This window comes from Oxyura jamaicensis, chromosome 18 (assembly GCF_011077185.1).
Source record: "Oxyura jamaicensis isolate SHBP4307 breed ruddy duck chromosome 18, BPBGC_Ojam_1.0, whole genome shotgun sequence".
In the NCBI taxonomy this organism is placed as follows: domain Eukaryota; kingdom Metazoa; phylum Chordata; class Aves; order Anseriformes; family Anatidae; genus Oxyura; species Oxyura jamaicensis.
The window spans coordinates 2,595,565-2,615,002 of NC_048910.1; the positions used below are offsets into that span (position 1 = coordinate 2,595,565).

At 55.1% G+C, this 19,438-nt stretch overlaps 1 protein-coding gene across 2 annotated transcripts; it reads left to right on the top strand.

Moving 5' to 3' along the window:
• Nucleotides 1-1,669: 1,669 nt before the first annotated feature.
• On the top strand, nt 1,670-17,369 carry PMP22 (peripheral myelin protein 22). Of its 2 annotated transcripts, XM_035342632.1 has the most exons (5): nt 1,670-1,759; nt 2,569-2,669; nt 3,767-3,857; nt 12,768-12,908; nt 16,089-16,255. In XM_035342632.1, exons 2-5 carry the CDS (start codon nt 2,592-2,594, stop codon nt 16,253-16,255), a joined length of 477 nt encoding a protein of 158 aa, XP_035198523.1. In that variant the 5' UTR covers nt 1,670-1,759; nt 2,569-2,591. The 2 variants fall into 2 exon arrangements, with proteins under 2 accessions (XP_035198523.1, XP_035198524.1); XM_035342633.1 differs by lacking the exon at nt 1,670-1,759 and having other exon boundaries at nt 2,592-2,669; nt 16,089-17,369.
• The last annotated feature ends 2,069 nt before the right edge of the window (nt 17,370-19,438 follow it).

Below are 19,438 nucleotides of genomic sequence, written 5' to 3' on the forward strand. Positions count from 1 at the left end.
CAGGAGCCGAGATCTCAGATGCACAAACCCAAACCAGAAGACTGTCTCTCACAGCAGACTAGGTCACAGTCCTCGGGGACGAGCCCCTTCTCGCGCTGTGTTAGCGCAGCCCCAAGCACTGTGGCTCCTTCTGCTCTGAAAGCAGCCTACGCGCCCAGCCCACGGCAGCAAGGCGGCTCGAAACAGCCTCATTAGCGAGGAGCGTCCCGATGGCGCTCCAGATGTTGCAGTCCTGCGGGGCTCGCAGCCCCGATGGCCCTGGCTCCGCCGTGGCGTGCAGCGCCCTGCCCGGCGTGCAGCAGCGTCACGCAGCGCGGGGATATGGGGGTGAATTTTTCAGAGGAAAGGGCAAATCTCATCCTTTGAAAGCAGGCCGGGCAAACCTTCCTCTGCGCTGTTCGGAGCCGGCGCTGCTGGAGCTCGGCTCGGCGGCATCGTGGCGGGGATAAAGCAGGGGCTGGAGCACGGTGTGAGGCCGGGGGTCCCTCTCCAGCCCCTGACCCGTCTCCCCCCGTCGCCTCCCCAGGGCGCTCCCAGCTCCCTCTCGCTGGCTGATGCGTGCAGTGGGACCGCTCGCAGGAGCGCGGCGGAGCCAAAGCCCGTGCTGCAGGAACACGCCTGTGCTTGCCAGGAGGAGGGAGCCAAGCACGCTCCTCTCCCTCTTTCTCCCAAGATTTACGGTTCTGGTGGCTGACTGCCGAATTCTCTCGTCTCTGCAGCAAAGCAGGGCTGGTTTGGAGGCGGTGGGTGAGGAGGGTGGAGGTAAAGGGGAGGCTGGGGCAGTGCTCAGGGCTCCTTTGGGGTCTGTGGGAGGTGTGAGTGCAAGGATTGTATCAACAGATTGTCTGTGGTTGAAGAATGAGTGAAGGCTGCCCTACAGAGTGCAGCCACCCCTTCCTCTTAGTACCTCAGACCCCCAAGTTTTGTGAAAATCAATTCCACTGGACTTGGCTTTCAGGTGCTAACCCCCCCCAGATCAACTGCTATTACAGGGGCATATCACAACGGGGTAGCTTTCCTGGACACAGCCCCCCTGTGCAAGTCAGAGCCGAAACTCCCCTTGAGTTAGGCGCATCCATCCTCCCCTTCCCCAGCCCTGCCCCGCGGCTCCCTGTGCTGGGTGAGGGGGAAAACCCACGGCTGCCGGCACTGCATCAGCACCCGGGGCGCATCCAGCCACTGCCCGGCTTCCTCCAACCTCGCAGCTGCTCCGAGACACACGGACAGACACGGACGGACAGACACACGGCCACGCACTCTCACCCCCCCACGGAGGCTTTGGGCAGAGCCCCAGGGAAGGGGAACCTCCTTCCCCCGGATCGGAGGGGGGCACCGCAATGGTCGGCATCCCCGGGGCGCGGCTGGACCCCCCGTATGGTTTGGGACCCCATGTATGGTTTAGGGATCCCCCTTATGTTATGGGACCCCCCCCCCCCCCTCGGTGTTCGTATCTGGGAACGGAGCAGAGCTGGGTGCGGGTCCCAGAGCCCGCATCAGAGGGCGGGGGGGGGGGGGGGGGGGGGGTGAGGGGAAGGGGGCGGCTGGGCGGGGGGGCGATGCACATTTTGGTGCCTGGGCTCTGCCGCCGCATTTATAGGAGGAGCGGCCGCAGGACCCTCCCTGTCCCGCAGACGCAAGCGGGGCGGTGGCTCCGGTTAAAGGGGAACCTTGACAGCGCCGCCGCCCGCTCCGCGCCGCGCTGCCCGCTCCGCACCGCTCCGCACCGCTCCTGCTGCCCAGCGAGCCCCGGTTCTGAGACGTGAGTACGGCCCGGGCCGGCCGGAGGGGACGGGGACCAGGGGAGCCCTCTCGAGGGTCCTCGAGGCTTCGGTTGCACCCCCCCTTCCCCTCCTCCGAGGGGAGATGGGGCGCCGTAGGCACCCCCCACCCCCCCGAGAATGGAGTCCGAGGGAGTTCCCTGGGGAGAGATGAGCTGAGATAGACGACCCCCCCGCTTCCCCCCCCCGCCCCCCGCCCTGGGGGTCCCAAGGGGAGGTGGGCAGGGGGAAGTTTCCCTTAGAGAGAGGTGTTGGAAGGGTCTGTCCCGGTGGTCCCATGGGGAGAGGGGCCGAGACCACCCCCCCCCCGGTGAGGGCAGAGATAGAACCCACCCGCGGGGGTGCCGTGGGGAGCCGGGCCGGGAAGCACCCCCACCCCTGGGGAGAGAGACGGAAGCCCCCCCGGCGGAGAGAGGCAGGGGGAACCCCCCCTTTGCTCCCCAGCGGAGGGGTCCCGAGGATGCCCCCCCGGGGAGAGAGCTTGGGGAAGCCCCGAGGAGGGTATTTCTGGGGAGCTGCGCCAGGGAACACCCCTTAACCCGCCAGGGAAGGGCCGGGAGGACCCCCGGGGCATCGGGGCTGGGATGCCCGCTCCGCCGGGAGGGCTCGGGGAGCAACCCCGGGGCCGGGCGCTGCCCAAGCATCCCCCGCACCGCGCCGGGGCTCCCAGCGGGGCCGGGCGGGCTCCTGCCGTCGGCCGAGCGCCTCCTGCTGCCCTCGGGGCTGGGGCTCACTCACACACACACAAACACCCCCCCCAACTCAGCAGCATCTCCCTCTCCCCCTCCAGTTCTGCCCCAGACCGCCACCAAGATGCTGCTTTTGCTGCTGGGGATCATCGTGCTCCATGTCACCGTGCTGGTGCTCCTCTTCGTCTCCACCATCGTCAGCGTAAGTACGGCCGCTCCTCGGGCACCGGCGTGGCACGGGAGGGTCACACGGTGTTATTTTTATTTGTGGCTTATTTTCCAGTCTAGCTCTTACCAGGAAACCTTTGCTTTCCGATTGCTGTCTTGCTAGTAGTGGGATCTGGGAGGGATTTTTTTTTGCACAGAAAACTCTTCCTGTGTTTATGTTGTTGGATGTAACCAGTGGGTGTAGCCATGTGTGGCAGAGGATGCTCAGTGCATCCCCGTTGGTGTCAGGGCACAGAGAGCTGCTGGAGCGAAGCTCCCCATCGGCCCCCTTTGGCTCACATTGAGCGGCCTCAGAGCACCCAAACCCCCTCCCTTGTGGGTGAAACTGTGCTCCCCAGCTGCTAACGAGATCGGCCCATGAGACCAGTACAGGCAGTCGGAGCAAACCCCCTTAAAATGGGGCTGGTTTGGGCACTGGGGTCTCAGCACCAGCAGTTTTGCTCTCCAGACCTGCTCCTTTGGGGCTGTGAGTTAGGTGCAGCATCTCCTAACCGAGATCGGTGCCTGCTGGGGGGTTTCAAGGTGTAAGATCTGCAAACAGTGGGAATATTAAGGGGCTGGGTGCTGCGCGGGGTTCCCAGCACCTTCCTCAGCCCAGAGCCCCGTTAATACCTCCTCAGTATAGAGAGAGGCCTGACTTGGCTTCAACACAGCAGTTTCATGGAGCTGATTAGCTCCGGGCTTGCTTCATCAGGTTCTTTCCATTTTTATTTTTTTTTTGGGGTTTTTTTTTTTTTTTTTTTTTTTGGTAGTCGTAGTGGAAGGCATTGCAAAAATCTTCCAAGTCGTTAGAAATCACGTGGAAGGATTCAAATCGCCCGGCCAGGCACCAGGCTGGCAGAGCGGAGGGAAGTGTGCGTCCCCCATGGGACTTGGCCCATGTTTAAAGTGAATAAAGAGCTTCTGTTTTTCTGCCGTTGAGGCCGGAGTGCCTAAAAGCAAATATCGGTATTTACTCTGCAAAGCCCTTTCTAAAGCAAAGCCTGTGCCTGGGAGCGCTGGGGCCGCTCCATGACGAACCAGTGGCCAGGGCGTGTGGCTCCTGCTCACGGGGCCACGTCTCTTTTGCAGCAATGGCTCGTGAACGGCGGGCAGACGGCGGACCTGTGGCAGAACTGCTCCTCCGGTTCCGTCTTCCAGTGCCTGACATCATCCACGAATGGTGAGTTCTCCCCGGCTCTCAGTGATGCCACTGCCATTCACTTTTCTCTCTTGTGAAATCAAGGGGGATTTGCCTTTGTGGGTTGTTCGTGGTCCTGCCTTGCCTCTCTTTGCATCCCTGAGGCTGGCTTTGGTGGATTCCCCGTCCCCTAACTCTAAAGCTGCCCAGCTCTTTGCTGCTGGGCCGGGCCGAGGTCTGGGGCCTCTCCTCCCCACGAGCAGCGCAGGTGGGGATGTGCTGAGTGCTCAGGCCCTGCCTCATCCCGTGGCCAAATGGCACCTGCACGTCTGGGGTGGCTGCGTGGCACGTCGGGGCTCAGCTGGCAGAGGTGCTCCTTGCCGGGTAAAGGCTGATGCCCAGCTGGGAGCTTTTTCCAGGTTTCTGAGCTTAGCAAGAGAGGAGTTCGTGCTCAGATGATGCGGCACGGAGCTCCCCAAGCACCTGGCAGTAGCAGTGATGCCAGATCTGTGCTCAGGGAGTCAGACCAGTCTGTGCCTCAGTTTCCCCAGAAGGCAGGGTTCGTGTCAGTGGTGCTGTGCCCAGTACTTGCTGGTTTCAGTTAGCCCAGCTTCGCTTTCCTCGAGGAATGGATTCTCCCAGCATAACCCCCAGTGAAGCCAGTAGAGCACCTGGTGTCTCAGACTGGTGTCGCAGCCCCTGGGCCAAAATCACACCCCTGGTGTAGGAGCAGTGTGATGTGTGGTCTCGGTGTGGTCACACAGAAGGGTCTCGCAGTGATGGGACACAGTCAGAGCTCTTGGGGGTTCATCAATCACCCCAATCCCCAGCCTGCTGGGAGCAAAACACCCGTGGGTACCCCACAAGGGGGATGCTGAAGCTCACCCTGTGAGGGAGCCAAGGCAGCACCGCGTGTCTCTGCTGACGCCTGCTGGTGTTGGGGCTGGTCAGGGACTGCTGGGGCCAGGCTGGAGCCTACTGGAGCCTGCTGGAACCCGTTGGAGCCCTGGCCTTCAGCAGCAGTTGGCTGGGGCTCACAGCGGCAGCAGGCAGCTTCGCTGCCGGTCACGTGTGCTCCGAAATGTCTGACTTTGTGCTTGAAAGAAAAGGCAGAGATTTTTACCCCAGTCTGTAAAAGCCTTCCTAAATCTTCTGCTTTACAAAGCTGCATTGCTTTCCCCAGGTGTTTGCAGGGTGTTGGCGAGTTGTCGGAGGTCAGAGGGGCCTGTCTAAAACACAGGTGGGAAAGTGCCCCCCGTGTCTGAGCCTCCTGGGGGTAGGAGGCTACGTTGGGTGCCCTGTTCCCAGAAGCTGCTCAAAGAAGGGCTTCCCTTTGAATCCTTCCCAGTGGTTAATTTTTATCATTAAAGGGGGTGAAGGTAAGATGAGCAAGCTGAAAATGCATCTGAGCAGCTAGGGTCTGGTTGATAAGGTGCCGCGGTGGGCTGCTCTTTGAGTGGAGCTGCATTGTGCTCAAGCCTTCATTTAAAGACCTCTCTCCCAGCTCTTATTTATATGAAGGCTCTGCTCTGGCACCAGGAGAAGGGGATCTTGCTTGGGTGGAAGCTTCTGCCCCATCCACCCCATGGCTGGGGTGTGGGAGCAGTGCCCCTGAGCACCGGTGTTCACCTGCTGGGACCTTGGGTGCAGGATCCAGAGCTGCAGAAAGGCAAAACCAAAAGATACTGCCTAGGCTTTTAAAAGCTGTTTTTAAAAACTTTCCAGTGAACCCCCTTGCTCCCACTGCCCCTGTGCTGCCAGGGCAGATGCAGTTGGACACTTTTCACAGTGGTGGTGGGCCACGGGGCCTGGGGCTTGGTGAGGATGCTGTGGCAGGGCCACCTCCGGGGCTCACACTTGTCCTCTGCCAGGTCCACGTTACGCTCCTTGTACTTCCTCTGCTAGGAATATGCTTACTTTCAAAAATATAAATGATCCTATAGCAGCCACCGCAAACTGTTCCCGTTTAAATCTCTCAAAACACAGGCTGTGCACGTTACGCTGGGCTGCAGAAAGCCTGGAGAATTCGTGTCTCTGTGCCTGTGCCAAGGACGGCGCTCAACGGTTAATCGCAGCGTGCCAAGGGCTGCTCTGGGCTGCGAGCAAGAAATCCTCACTCAGGAATTTGGCAGAACTCGGCCTTTACGTAGAAGCAGTTGTTTTTCCTCTGGCCATCGTAGTGGCCACTGTTGTGCAGTATTTTCAGCTGGTTTTTTACTTTTTTTTTTTTTTTTTTTTTGGGGGGGGGGGGAGGAGCGGTCTGAGCACAGCGCTTGGAATAGGTGGAGTTAGGTGGAGCTGGGTCCAGCACGCACGGGATTTTTGGGGTTGTGCTGAGCTCCCACCTCCCAGATTCCTCCTCAGCAGTGCCGAGCCCCCCGTGCATCCTTGCCAGGAGCCTGTGTGGGGAGAGCAGGAGGTGGAAATGTTGGGCGGGGGGCAGCTGCCCACTGCTTTGCCGTCCACAGCTGCCCGCTTGTTGCTTCGCTTTCTGCGTTTGCTTGTTAGATAATGACTTTTTTTTTTCAAGAGGCTGAGAACTATGGAAAAAATGTTGCAATCTTTGCTTCGTTTGCACTGTCAGACATTCCTGGAAAAGACTTATCTCAAGAATTCAGCTCTGAATCCCAGAATTGTGCTCCGGCACGGCTGCGCACCAGCCCCCAGCTGCGTGATCCTGCTGCAGGCACGGGGCGAGCGGCTGGACCCAAGCCTCTCAAGTGCTCTTAAACAGATTCCACCCCAAATTTTGCAGACAACAATATTTTTTTCCCCTCCAAAAATGGCTTTTTCTCCCCACATTTGATTTTTTTACACAGGCAAGAAGATTGTTTTTCTGCTACCTACTGCTCTTTCACTCTGGGAATGCCAAACGCAGGGGAGCAGCGGGGACCTGCAGGGACATCCTTCTGTAGCATCATGAGACATTTTTCCTGTTGTTTCCTCAAAGTTTCTCATGTTGCTGCTCTGTGGCTTTCACATGACTGGCTGGTTCACAGGCAGGCTGGTGTTTTGGGGCTTTTTCAAAGGGAAAAGAAAACCCCAGACCCTGGGAAACGTGCAGACTGCCAATCCGCAGGATTACTGAGAGCCGCACGATGCACTCACCAATTTGCTGATGTGACGGCCTCAAGCAAAGCACGTGTGGGTCGCCCGGAGCAGAGACCTGCCCTGACCGCCCCTCCCCATCGCTGGGCCTCGCTCTGCTCCTCTGCACACCGACTCTTGCAGAGCCCCTTTGCTGTTGGGCCATTGCAGAGATTTGCTGTGTCTCTTCAGTGCTGCAGATGGCTTTTAACCCAGCGTAAAACCCCACCAACAGCGTGGACTGCCCTGGTCCCCTGTTTCTGCAGGAAGCATTGCTGAGGGAAAAGCCGCGCTCATGGCCAAGCACTGCCAGGACACGGGTGTGACGTTGGCCAGCTCCAGTCCTGCACGGCAGAAGCTGGAGGATGGGACTGTCAGCAGCACTGCTGGTGCCCGAGGTGCTTTTCTTTGTGCTGGAGGAGGCAGGAAACATCTTCCTCCCCGGCAAGAGCTGCGGGCACCTGTGCTGACCCATCAGCGCTTCCCAGTAGGAACTGTGCTGCTGCTTCTCCACTTCAAAATGCACAACAGGAACATCCGAACCCATTACTTGTGCTCTGCCAGCCCTGCCCCAGCACAGCTTTGCTGCCCTCGTGCTTTCCAGCATTTTGCTGCCAGCGAAGCCGGACTTGTATGACATAGGGAAGGTGCAGAGGGATGGAGTTGCTGCTTAACTTGCTGCAGTCCTTTTAGTGGCCAAAAACTATGTCACAAGGCTGCACTGAGTCCTTGCCCTGAGTAAAATTATTTCTGATGTTCTAATGCTGTTATTGCTAGTCAGTATAAAGTAAATAAATAAAAAAAATAAAAGGATGGGGCAAATTCCCCTCCGGCCTACTGGGAAGGCCGATTCTGCAATGAGTGGGTCAGGCTTTGGAGAATTCCTCACTGGGGAGAGGACACTTGTTGGAGCAGGAGGGTGATGTCTATATTAAATGGTGTTATAAGGAAGCCTTGCAGTAAATAATGGGTCGCCTGTGTGTGATAAAGCACGCCCTTTATGCTTGAGGTTCCAGCCATTAGCAGGCCCCATTGGGCCCATGGAGCACATGGATGGGAATCCTGACTTGTGGACATCTCGGGTCCTCCAGGGTCTTCACAGCAGAGCAGCAAAGAGCCAGATTTTAGTCCCAGCAGGGTGGGGGCCTGGGGCACCCCTTGTCATTAGTGGTTGATGACACTGGCTTAACTGGGGCAGGATGAGCCCCCTCTCCACCAGCTTGCAGGTGACTGTAGCCCGGCATTTACGTGTCTGTGATAAACTCTGGGGTACTCCAGGTGAGCATTTTGCATTTCAGATCGGTTTCTACCATAACCATGTTGTCTACAGTATAAAAGGGGTTTCCTCTGCTTAAAAACAGGCTTTTGCTGTTGCCTGTTCTTACCAAGCGCATCTGGTGCACAGAGGTTAGGAGCAGTGCTGCTTTCCCTGCCCTCGGCTGCGTGGGGTCACCTGGCCAGCCCTGCTTGCCTTGGCCCACAGAAGAGGACCCCAAGGGAATGTGTGAGAAAGCCAAGGCTGTGAAACCAGTCGGGGTGAGGGCCTGCTGCAGTGTGCAGCGCTACAAAACCCTCAACCCAACAGCTTTTGGACTTGGATGACTCTTGGATGTCCCCATGGCCCCGGTGGGTCAGGGCACCACCCCCGGTCCTGGTGCCTGGACTTTAACTCAGCCCTCTGGAGGCCCTGAAATGATGCATTTATCACCTTGACTTGCTCTCAAGAACAAACCAGAAGGAGGTCTCCACCCCAAGGGTCTTGGAAGAAGCGTTGGACATCCTGAAGTGTTGGAAGGTGTTCTGCACGGTGCCAGCAGCTTTGCACTGCCTTAGCAGCACTGGTTTTTGCCTCTGTGGGATGTGAGCCTCGATGGTTTGATGGGATGGCTGCTGTGGTCGGTCTTGAGGCCGAGCCATTGAAATGTCACCACAGAGCTGGTGCGTCTCTGGATGCTACGGCTCTGGAGAGCTGTGGAGCTGTGGGGACTTCTTGGATGGGGCTTCAAGGATGCACCAAAGGAGAGGATGGCCAAGAGGAGAGCAGAGTGCTGTGGGGGTTTCACCTCCTGAAGGAGCTGCAAAGTGGACTGGGAAGAACTGGGACGGAATTGCAGCGCTGTGTTCTGCCTGCAGCCTCAGTGCTTCCACCTGCTCATCCCCAGCCCTTGCAAATACCTCAGGAGCTCTTTAAAGCCCCCCTCTTGGGGTGTGATTTCCAGGAATACCCCAATCCATCACCCTGCGCTCCTTTCCAAGTAGCGGACCTGTGAGGACAGGCCAGGAGCAGCTGCTGAGTGCAAATCCTGCTTTTCCCAGCTGGAGCAGCCTGGAGCATGGCCAGGGAAGGTTTGGCTTTGTGCTGGTGGGACCGAAGTGAAGGGAGTTACCACATCACGGAGCTCCCCACGGCAGGGAGAGGAGGCTACAAGTGGCAGAGACATGAGTGGTGGCTGGGCTCTGTGCTGCTCAGCGGGAGCACTGAAGGTAGCTGGGATTTTTTGACATTTCTGGGTTGAAGAATGATGAAATTTAGCCTTAGAAGTTTATCCTAGTGCTGGGGCTTGTACCTTTGTGCTGGTGGATACTCGTGTTGCTGACCCTGCTGATCATCAGCTCCCAGAGCTGATGGAGCAGCTTTAGCTTGCTGTGCAATTATGAATTTTATTTTATTTTATTTTTATTGTATTTTTATTTTATTGTGTGTTATACTCTACAGTCACCTCCTTAGTGGATGTTTTCTTCCCCAGGAGTGGCTGCATTTTGAGGGTGCGGTGCATATGCAGATTGCAGGAGGCAAGACCGACGAGCGGTGTTAGGTGCAGTCACAGCACACGGGCGGTTTGAATGCATGGCACAAATTTAGTCACGCCTTACGTCAAGTGCATAAACTGGTTGCTCAGATTCATGTTTCTGTGTTTGCACTTTATTCTTTCTCCTTGGCTGGGTCCAAAGAGGATTGAATGTCTATGACAGAGCTGTGAATACAACCCTGGGGAGCCAACGCCTGTTCTTTATGGCCATCTACTCCTGGCCAAGGGCACATTTCTCCCGTCCCATCCCATCAGCCCTGCTCAGCTGCACCCCTCGGTGGGTATAAAACCTCCCTGCAAGCAGGGTGGGGCTCTGCTGGGAGGGGTAGGGTGAGCTGCTCTCCTGCTGGGGGTTCGGCTGCAATTTCTGTTCTTCTAGGTTGCAGTTTCTGTGCTAGGTTTCTATGTTTCCTCTTGTCATTTAGGACAGAGAAACGTGCTCTTCAGCATCCTGGGGGGAAGTCTTTTTCCTGCTGTAAGCAGTGGTGTGAGCACATTGGGGCTTGCAGAGCTCAGGGAAAATTTAGAGTTTCTTTTCTAAACACTCGTTGTATAATTTCTGTCTGAGAGGGCTCTAAAACTGCCTGTGATGGGTCCTCTCAGGAAGCAGTGGGCAGGGTGTTATCTGCCTTTTCCACTCTGTTCCCTTTTCTTCCTCCTCCTGAAGAACAAAGATATAAACACGGAGCTGAGCAGATGCAGGAGGAAAATGGAACAACGGCCTGGCTGCCCAGGGAAACCACAAATAACAGCTTGGGAGTAAACAGTGCCGACAGCCCCGCGGTGTGGTTCCAGGGACCCAGACCTCCCCGGGGAAAACCTGTTTTATTTCTTAAAAGCCTAGAGGTAGGACATGGTGCTAATAGCAAAAGAGTTGAAAGCATACGGGGTTGAGGAGCTAGCAGTGCTGGGTGCATAGAGGTGCTTTCTAATGAATTAAAGGCAATTGGTTGTTGTAATACAGCTGAAGCCTGTGGGCTTGGACTTGCTGGGAGCACAGCAGCTGCACCTGTGGGGCTGAGTGATGAGCTGGGGACCCTGGCCCTTGTTTTGCAAAGGGGGGCAACAAAAAGATCTGGATAGGGACAATTCCAGAGCTCTGCTCTGTGGGATCATCTCCCCACTTCCCTGCTTGCCAGCCTGTGCCATGGCCATGGTCTGCTGCGGGGCAGCACGGCTGACTTCTGAACACTCCTGGTCCATGGGGGGCCTCCCCTTCCTGCCTTTAAACTCATCTGGCACAGCTCTCTATGGCAATGGGATTTTGCAAGCCTGTATAAATCACTCACATTCAGAACCAAAAAAGAGGCATGGGGAGGCGGATGCAATTAGAAGAGCAGCTCAGCTTTCTGTCTAGACAGCCTTCGCCCAAAATAACCAGCAGCTGGAGCATCCACCTCTGGGCCCGGCCCCATGGCCATGCAAAAGCCAAAAGGACCAGGGTGGGGGTCTTTCTGTGCTGAAGCACGGAAATGGGATGGCAGTTCAGCAGCTGGACACCCTCTAACCATGTTCCTCTGCTCCCATCTGAGTGCTGATTTATGGCTTGATGTTAGCATTGCCTCTGGCAGCCGCTGCATCGCAGCTGGCTGAGCGTGGCCGCAGCTGAGGGGTGGGGGTGGCCCAGGCAGGGGGTTCCCTGCCCAGCCAGTGACCGATAGATGAAATATACGGGATGTTTTTTTGTGCTTGTCAGTGTGAAAACTGCATTGGGCTTTCCTGGAAGTGATGTTCTCCTGTCCTAAGGAATTACAGCAAGTGGTGCAATGGATGTGAACCTGCTGGCGCTGGGACAAGTGGAGCGCAGAAGCTCTTCAGCAAGTTGATGCTGCAGAGCAATTTGGCATGGGAAGCGTGAGAAGGAAGGGAAAGAAAAAAGCTGTCTGCAATGAGCAGGGGCCACTCCGGGTGCTTTGTCTGCTTTCAGGAGTGGGTGAACAGCAGGAGGCAGGACACAGAGACAAGAGGTAGAATTTACGGTCTCAAGTCAAACGAGGCAGACATTACCAAATTGCACAGGATGTTCCCTGCAGGCATGGATTTGCTATTCTCTTGTGGAGCCTTTGCTGGAAGTGCTCAGGCGTGCATCGTCATCGCCGTGCTGGCCGCAGGCTGCGCTGTGCCCTCCGGACCCCATCCAGCCTCACCTCCCTTAGCGCCGTGCTCGACTCTGCCCCGGGCAGTCCCAAACAGCCTCACTGCTGCACCGAGTGTGGAAGGCTGCTAAACCAAAGTGTAGCTTCATTTGGAAGTTTTGCTGTATTTCAGGCTTCCCCCCCCCCCAGAAACTCTATGTGCTGCAGAAAGTGCAGCCTGGGGAGCGTAGCTGGTGGGAGTTAAACTGCGGCAGGAGCACGGGGCTGGTTTTTGTGGTGAATGGATTCATGCTGTATCCTTAAGGACCTATCAAGACGTGCAGGAATGCTGAGAGTATCCATTTTGAGCTCAATCCTTTTAAAGAAAGGCAGTAGTATTTGTCAGCACAACCCCATCCTGGTGGCGAGAGGCACTGCCTCTTTCAGTTCATGGGACAGAGAGGCATTTGCCTTGTTTATTTATATATATTTTCTTACACGGGGAGTTACACACCCACGAGGCCTGGAAATAGCTGGGCAGTGACTCACGCAGGGGCTGGTTTAACTGGTCGGCTCTGGGACAGAGCTGCGTTTGGCAGCTGCTGCTGGCTCCTTCCTAAAGGCTCCTCCGCAAGGGCAGAGGGGTTTGTGCTCGCTGCGTTTGTTCTGCCTCCGAGCGCAGCTGGCTTGGGGTCTCCCACCTCGCTGCACGTGGTTTTGGTGTTCTCAGCACAGCTGAAATGTGCTCTTGTTTTAAGTGCTTCTCCACTTAGCGTGGCCCCGTGGTTCCTTTTTCCCAGCATCTTGGTCTATGCACACGATGTCCAAAACAACGTGTACCACTGCCTGTGTCCGTGTCCCCCAAAACCATGCAGAAGCATGAGTGGGAAGCAGGAGCCCTGTGGGGAGGTAGGATGGTGGCACAGGGCATGATACCGTCAGTGATGCCCCAGCTGAGCTTTCTGTCTATCTTCCCACAGAATGGCTGCAGTCTGTCCAGGCGATGATGATCCTCTCCATCATCTTCAGCGTCTTGTCCCTCTTCCTGTTCTTTTGCCAGCTCTTCACGCTCACCAAGGGCGGGCGGTTTTACATTACTGGGATCTTCCAAATCCTTGCCGGTAAGTGGGGGCTGATGGATGGGGCTGGCTGTGGGGATGCGCTGGGGATGGGCTTAAAGCAGAGGAGAGAGAAAAGGAGGGCAGGAAGGGCAGCCAGGCTGGCTCCTTGGAGGGAAGAGGTATGGATAATTTGGGTCCACAGAGCTCTCTCATCCCCAGGTGGTGTCCTGCCATCAGGGCACGTTATGCACCATGCTCTTCTGGCCGTGCTTCGATTTTGGAGGGGCAGGCGAGAGGAACACCCCTGGGGTGGGCGGGCAGGGACCAGGCTGTAGTTCTGCTGTCTCGTCCCATGGTGCTGGGTTGAGCCTATGGGGCTGGCTTTGGGACCCACCTTCGGGGAGCTGGGCGAGGTTTCCACAGCTGCTGGTGGGATGGGGACGTAGTGAAGATCCTGTTTTGGCACAAGAGCATCCGAGGATTATTTATAAACTTGCCATAAGGGGGCCTGGTGCTTCCCACATCAGCAAGGAGCCACTGGAGCGTGCGGGGTGAGCCAGCTGCCTTTGAACCGTCAGCTGCTATTTTTAACTCTTAAGAAGTCGGCGCTGGAAGCGAGCCACGATTCCTGCACTACGTTGCAGCTCTCCAAATATAGATGCTGTGGAGGCACTGGCTCCGTTTACATTTCCACGTATGAAACCAGTGAGGAGGATTTTCAAGTGTTCAGGATAGAAAAAGTAAATTCAAGGAGGTTCTGGCTAAAGTATGAACCTAACACTCATCTGGCTGGGAAGGAGGCTCGCTGTCTGCTAGAGCTTTAGCTGGGAAACTGAAAACCACCCTAGGTCCTGATGCTAAATCAGGGGGAAAATTTGTCTGCTGAACTATAGGCAGAGCATCCTCTACATGACAAATTCTGGAGCAGTTTAGACATAACCTTTATTGGCAAATGTGGCATGAAATCTCCTATAAGTTCATCTGTTTGGCCGTAATGCAGGTGGTGAGTTCATATCAGTTCACCATCGCTGGGAAGATAGATGTGTCGAAACCCATTACAGCCATGGAGACAAGGAGAGGAAATGTGCATTCATAATGCAATTATCTGCTCGGGAACTCATCTAATAGGTCTGGGAGCAGAAGGCTGCTCACTCTTAAGTGGTTGCTGGTGCATCCTCATCCTTAGAGGAGCAATGGGAGCGCAGCCCTCCTGTCCGTGCTGTGCTGCGTGTCCTGGAGGAGGCAGGGTCAGGCCAGGGACCTGCTGGCTCCTTCCCTGTCAGATCCTCCTCCAGCACAGAACAGGACAGGAAAGAAGGAGCTGAACCCACAAAGCTTTCCCATGGCCTGGGGGCAGAAGGCAGGGGCTTGGGTCCATGTGGACCACACAGAAGTGGGAACCGGTGCCCATCCTTCCTGTGATGCTAAACGTGAGGCTTTCTGTAGGGAGGTCTCACCCAGCACTACAGGAGGCACCGCTCAGAGGAGCTCAGTTAAGCATGGTCTCCTTGCAGCTTGCTGGAGAGGACTTTCCTCCTCCCGGGAAGGATGAGGAGGCTCTTCCCAGGGCCCTCCAGGACCCTGCAGCCTCCTCCCAGGGGGACGCAGCGTGGCAGAGCCGAGGGCTCCCAGTTTTGGAGCTGGGCCTGCAGTGCTGCTTGGCCTTAACCAGTGGGTGACAAGAACAGGACAGCTGGGTGGGTAAGGGCACGAAAGAGGGCAGCTGGGTGTGCTGTGCAGGGTCAGGGCAGGATGCATCCCCAGCACCTCCTCCACGCTGCTTGGTTCCATGCCCAGAGGCCTGGCTTAGTTTTCCCAGGTGGGATTCCAGCCTTCAGAGGCACCAAAAGGGCCTCAACAGCTTTCCCCCACCTCACTGCTCCTACCTGGTGGATCTGTCACAGTGTAATCACCTCAAATGTCTTCCAGCAGCTGTGGAAACCCGGGGCTTTGCCCAACTTCTCCATCACTCTCCCCAGCCTCAGCATCGCTGGCGCAGCCGGCCGGGCTGTCACCACTGCCCTGGGGATCAGGCTTTAGGTAGCCTTTGCCCTCTGGGCCTGTCAAAACAAGACCAAAGTGTTTTCCTCAAATCAGGCTCCAGAGTGGTGATGTGTTCATCTAGCACCAGTGCAACCACTGAGTGCAGCTGGCTTCACTTCCTCAGCTTATCCCCCACGCCCAAACCAGTGCAGATGCTGCAGAAATGCATCCACTGCCTCTAATTTTGCCGAATTCTTCCTTGTGACAATCGCCGCTGTATTTTCTGGAGTCTGTAGGTGACTGGCATGGCCACACGCCTGCTCTTGGTCCCACCAGCATCACCAGACAATTGTTTTGCTCTCTTTGCATGGGCTGGGGCAGTGGGAGTTTGCTCTCGTGCTCACAGAATGGAAACTGCCCCAGCGGCACGTTAATGAAACATATTCCCACTTCTGCACTTTCCCAGAACAAAGGAGCAGTGTCAAGTGGAATTAGAGCTCAAATATCACCGTGGTTCAATGTAGGTGGTCCCGAGGTCCGTGCAGGGGATGTAGTGCTGACAACAGCCCAGCGACTGCATAATAGAAGTGCTGGGATGGACTGAAAGAGCTTGTTTTGGGGGAGAAATAGTGGTGGCTTTGTGTCGGCGCTGGGCAGTCCCCAGTGCTGATGCTTTGTTTTTGCAGTAAAGCTAAAACGCTGCCTACCGGAGCGGATGGCCTGCAGCTGGCGAGGAGGGGACATGGGGGACAAAAGCAGGACGAGCCGTAGGATGGCAGCAGTGCAGGACGGAGCCTGCAGGGGAGGAGGACGAGTGCAGGCTGTGCCCAGCCAGAGCCACTGCAGGGACTGGGTGGCCCCAGCTGCACTTGCACGGGCAGGTGATAAATTGGGGTGCTGGAAAAAAAGCCCAGCTTGCGCCTGACGTCTTGCAGCAGCTCTGGGAGGGCGGTTCAGGCTACAGTTGGTGTTTTCAGTGAGACACCCAGGGCAGCAGGGATGGTCCTGAGCAGCATCTGGAGCTGGGTGAGGGTCAGCCCAGGTGATGCTCTCTCTTTGCTTGCTCAGAGTCTGGTGGTGATATCCCACTCACCTGCAGCCAGGACCCACAGCATCATGTCCCCCAAACCATAGTTTTCCAGGAGATGCAAGGAGGCAACAGAAAAAGCTGTTTGTCACGCTGGCATGGGGCATTATCCATCTGTGGGTTTCCATCCAGGAACTGCTGCTCACCGATTCCCTTGCTCCTCCCCGCAGGGCTCTGCGTGATGAGCGGCGCGGCCATCTTCACAGTGAGGCACACGGACTGGCACCAAGCCTCGGAAAACACCTCCTATGGCTTCGCCTATATCCTGGCGTGGCTCGCCTTCCCCCTGGCCCTCGCCAGCGGCATCATCTACGTCATCCTACGGAAGCGCGAGTGATGCTGCAGGAGGCGCAACCGGGGCACTCATGACGTCCACGGAGGAGACGGAGGCGGGGGAAAATAGACGAGAAAACGGAAAAGAAAATTAACCAAAAAAAAAGAAAAAAAAAAAGAAAAAAAAGGAATAAACCCTCCCACCAAAAACCAAACCAAACCCAACCGACCCCAAAAAGAAACACTCAAAGGGTTACTTGTTAATTGAGGATGTATATAGTATCTATGGTTTAAAAAACCTATTTATAACACTTTTTACATATATGTACATAGTATTGTTTGCTTTTGTTGACCATATGCTATGTTTTAAAGCCTAAAGAAAGTGCCTAAGGAATTATTACTCCTAACAAGCGTAACAGAGCGCAATGATTTTTCTCTCGTGCAAAGCCCTCTGTGACCTGAGCTCTCCTTCCCCACCCCAGCCGTGCCATCGGAGCGCCCCAGCTCTGGCTGCTGTCTCGCTGGCACAGGTCGGTGCCGATCCGCGGAGCAGCGGGAAGTTACGCCTGGTGATATCGACCGGAGGCTTGGCCCCTGCTCCTCCTGCCCGCTGAGATTTCGGCGGCTGGAGGGCACGGCCAGGGCTGGCGGAGGCGCTTCCAAAATGTTTGAAGGGTTTTTGGAGCAAAGGACTGCCCAAAGTGCCTAAATGACTTATGTGCCTAAGTCCCACTGCCTTGCCACCACACCCGCTGGGAATTTGGGCTTTTAAATCACTTAGGTTGAATGCAGGTGAGCGCGGGCTGTGCTCCATCCTAGTGTGTGCCCAGGGTGCCAGGGGCTGCGTGCGCCCCAAGCCAAGCCCCGGGGCACGGGCTCTCCCCACCACGCAACGTGCGTTGTCCTTGCCGTGGAGCTAGAGTACCGATGAGCAGGAAGCAAACCCCGTATGTCTATGAAATCAAATGCCAGATATATGAAATGGTGCTATCTATTTACCATTCCTTATACCGCTAGCCATTTAACCTTATTCACTGGAAATTCAGTTAACAACCTTGAGGTAAACAACAAAGCTAGAAACGAGAAATAATTCTGTGTAATATAAACGAGCTATAACTGCTTTTGTACTTAGATGACTTGCTCTTACTCTTATTTTTAATAAAGCATTTATAACCGAGGTTCCTTTCCCCCACCCCGTGGTCAAGAGGAACAGAAAGAGCTCGGGGTGGAGGAGCCCTGCTGCCCTTGGCCCCGGAGCACGATGTCTGTCCTCTGTCTGTGTGTCAGAGAGGTGTCTGGCAATGAATTGAGCGGGCACCTGCGCAGACCCCAGGCTGCCTTCTGAGGACTACAGACACTGAGTTGCTGTCGTCGTTTTTGTTTCATTTAGGGTTTTTTTTTTTTTTTTTTTTTTTTTTTTTTTTTTTTTTTTTTTTTTTGCTTTGCTTTTCTGATTTTATACCGACTGTGTGGACTAAGAAGCAATGAAATAAAAGTCAGAATAACTCCGTTGCTTCTGCTTTTGGCGTTTTGGGGGGTTAAAGCCAGGCTGCGCTCTGCCAGCCTGCTCACATGGCCATCCCGCCGAAGGGCTTAGCACCCTGTGCCATGGTGCTGGTGTGTGCTCCTCTTTCCTGCTCTGTCCTAAGATGTCCTGTGATGTGGCCACCAAAACCAGGCAGCAGGAGGACACTTGTCCCCTCCCCATCCCTTGAGCCAGGAGGGATCAGGTCAGCATCAGCTTCCTGGGGGGGTCCATCCAGCTCCGATAGCCTGCACAAACAGCAGAACCCTTTCAGTCCTGTGCCCTGAAAAACCCAGAGCCTGGGGGTGCAATTAGGTCTGGGGGGTCGGGCACACTGTGGGCACTGTGTGCAGCCCCGACAGCTGGCACGGAAGCATTTCGCTTCCGTTCGCTCATTCTTCTGGCTATTAAATATCCGAGCTGAAGCAGCAACTGGTGCTGGCACCAACACAATGGCTCTCGCAACACTGCATGTTGCTAGCATCAGGCCAGATCCCGAGGCACGAAACCCAGCTGAAACCCAAGGGAAAGGAGCAGGAGGTGCCCCCGTGCCTCCCTGGCCGCTCAGTGCCCAGCCCGGCAGCGCGCTGTAACCACCTGGCCCTGGGGCTCCTGGCCATGGTTCCCAGCTGGGATGGGAAGATTTCCCCTGGTGCTCATGGTGTGCGCTGCCTAAGCCCAGGAGAGTTCTCACTTGCCCCATGAGCTGCCACATGGCTGCCTGATGTCCCCCCGGGGCTTAGCACCATGCACCCAGCAGGAAGGACATGAATGGTCCTTCCAGTCCTGTCTGTGCAGCAGGTAGAAACACAGGTGTTTTTTTTTTTCCATGGAAAAATTAAAGATAAAATATGTATATATTAAAAAAATCACATTGAATGACTAGCTCAGAAGCCACAGAAAAAGCTGGCAGCTTCCATTTTGCCTCCTCACCTGATGCTGTTGAGGAGCTGCTCCCAGCAGCATCTCAGCAGTCCGTGTTTGCTCCATCACAGGGATGCCTGTTTGAAAGCTCACCAAACAAGGTGGCTTCTGAAGTGGAAGCAAAGTGAAGGTTCGGATCCCCTGGGGAATGACAGCTCCATGTTGGTTTTCCCGTGGGGAGGGTCCAAAGGGGAACAGACACCAATTTCCACCTGATCCGCCCCCACCTGCCTCACCAGGCTTGGCTCAGCTGGGCTGGAGAAGCGCAGCTCGGGGTCACTGACTGCTGGGGGAGGCTGCGGCCATGCCCCAAGCCCTGCACCCGGGGGTGGGAGCTCTTGGGCAAGACCTGGGAGGCACGGCTGCTCTCAGCCCCAGCCCCAGCCTCAAGCTGGCATCGGATGGGCTCTTTCCTATTTTATTTTATTTTATGTTATGTTATTTTATTTTATTTTATTTTATTTTATTTTATTTTATTTTATCTTACTTTACTTTTTCTTATATATTTCTTTCTTCTAATTTTTATTTTATTTATTTTTTCTTTCCCTTTCCCTTCCCCGTTTATTTTATTTTACATTTTATTTTATTTTACATTTTTATCTTATTTTATTTTATTTTATTTTATCTTACTTTAGTTTATTTTAGTTTATCTTACTTTACTTTTTCTTATATATTTCTTTCATTTATATTTTCTTTTTTCTTCCCTTTCCCTTTCCCTTTCCTATTTTATTTTATTTTATTTTATTTTATTTTATTTTATTTTATTTTATTTTATTTTATTTTATTTTATTTTATTTT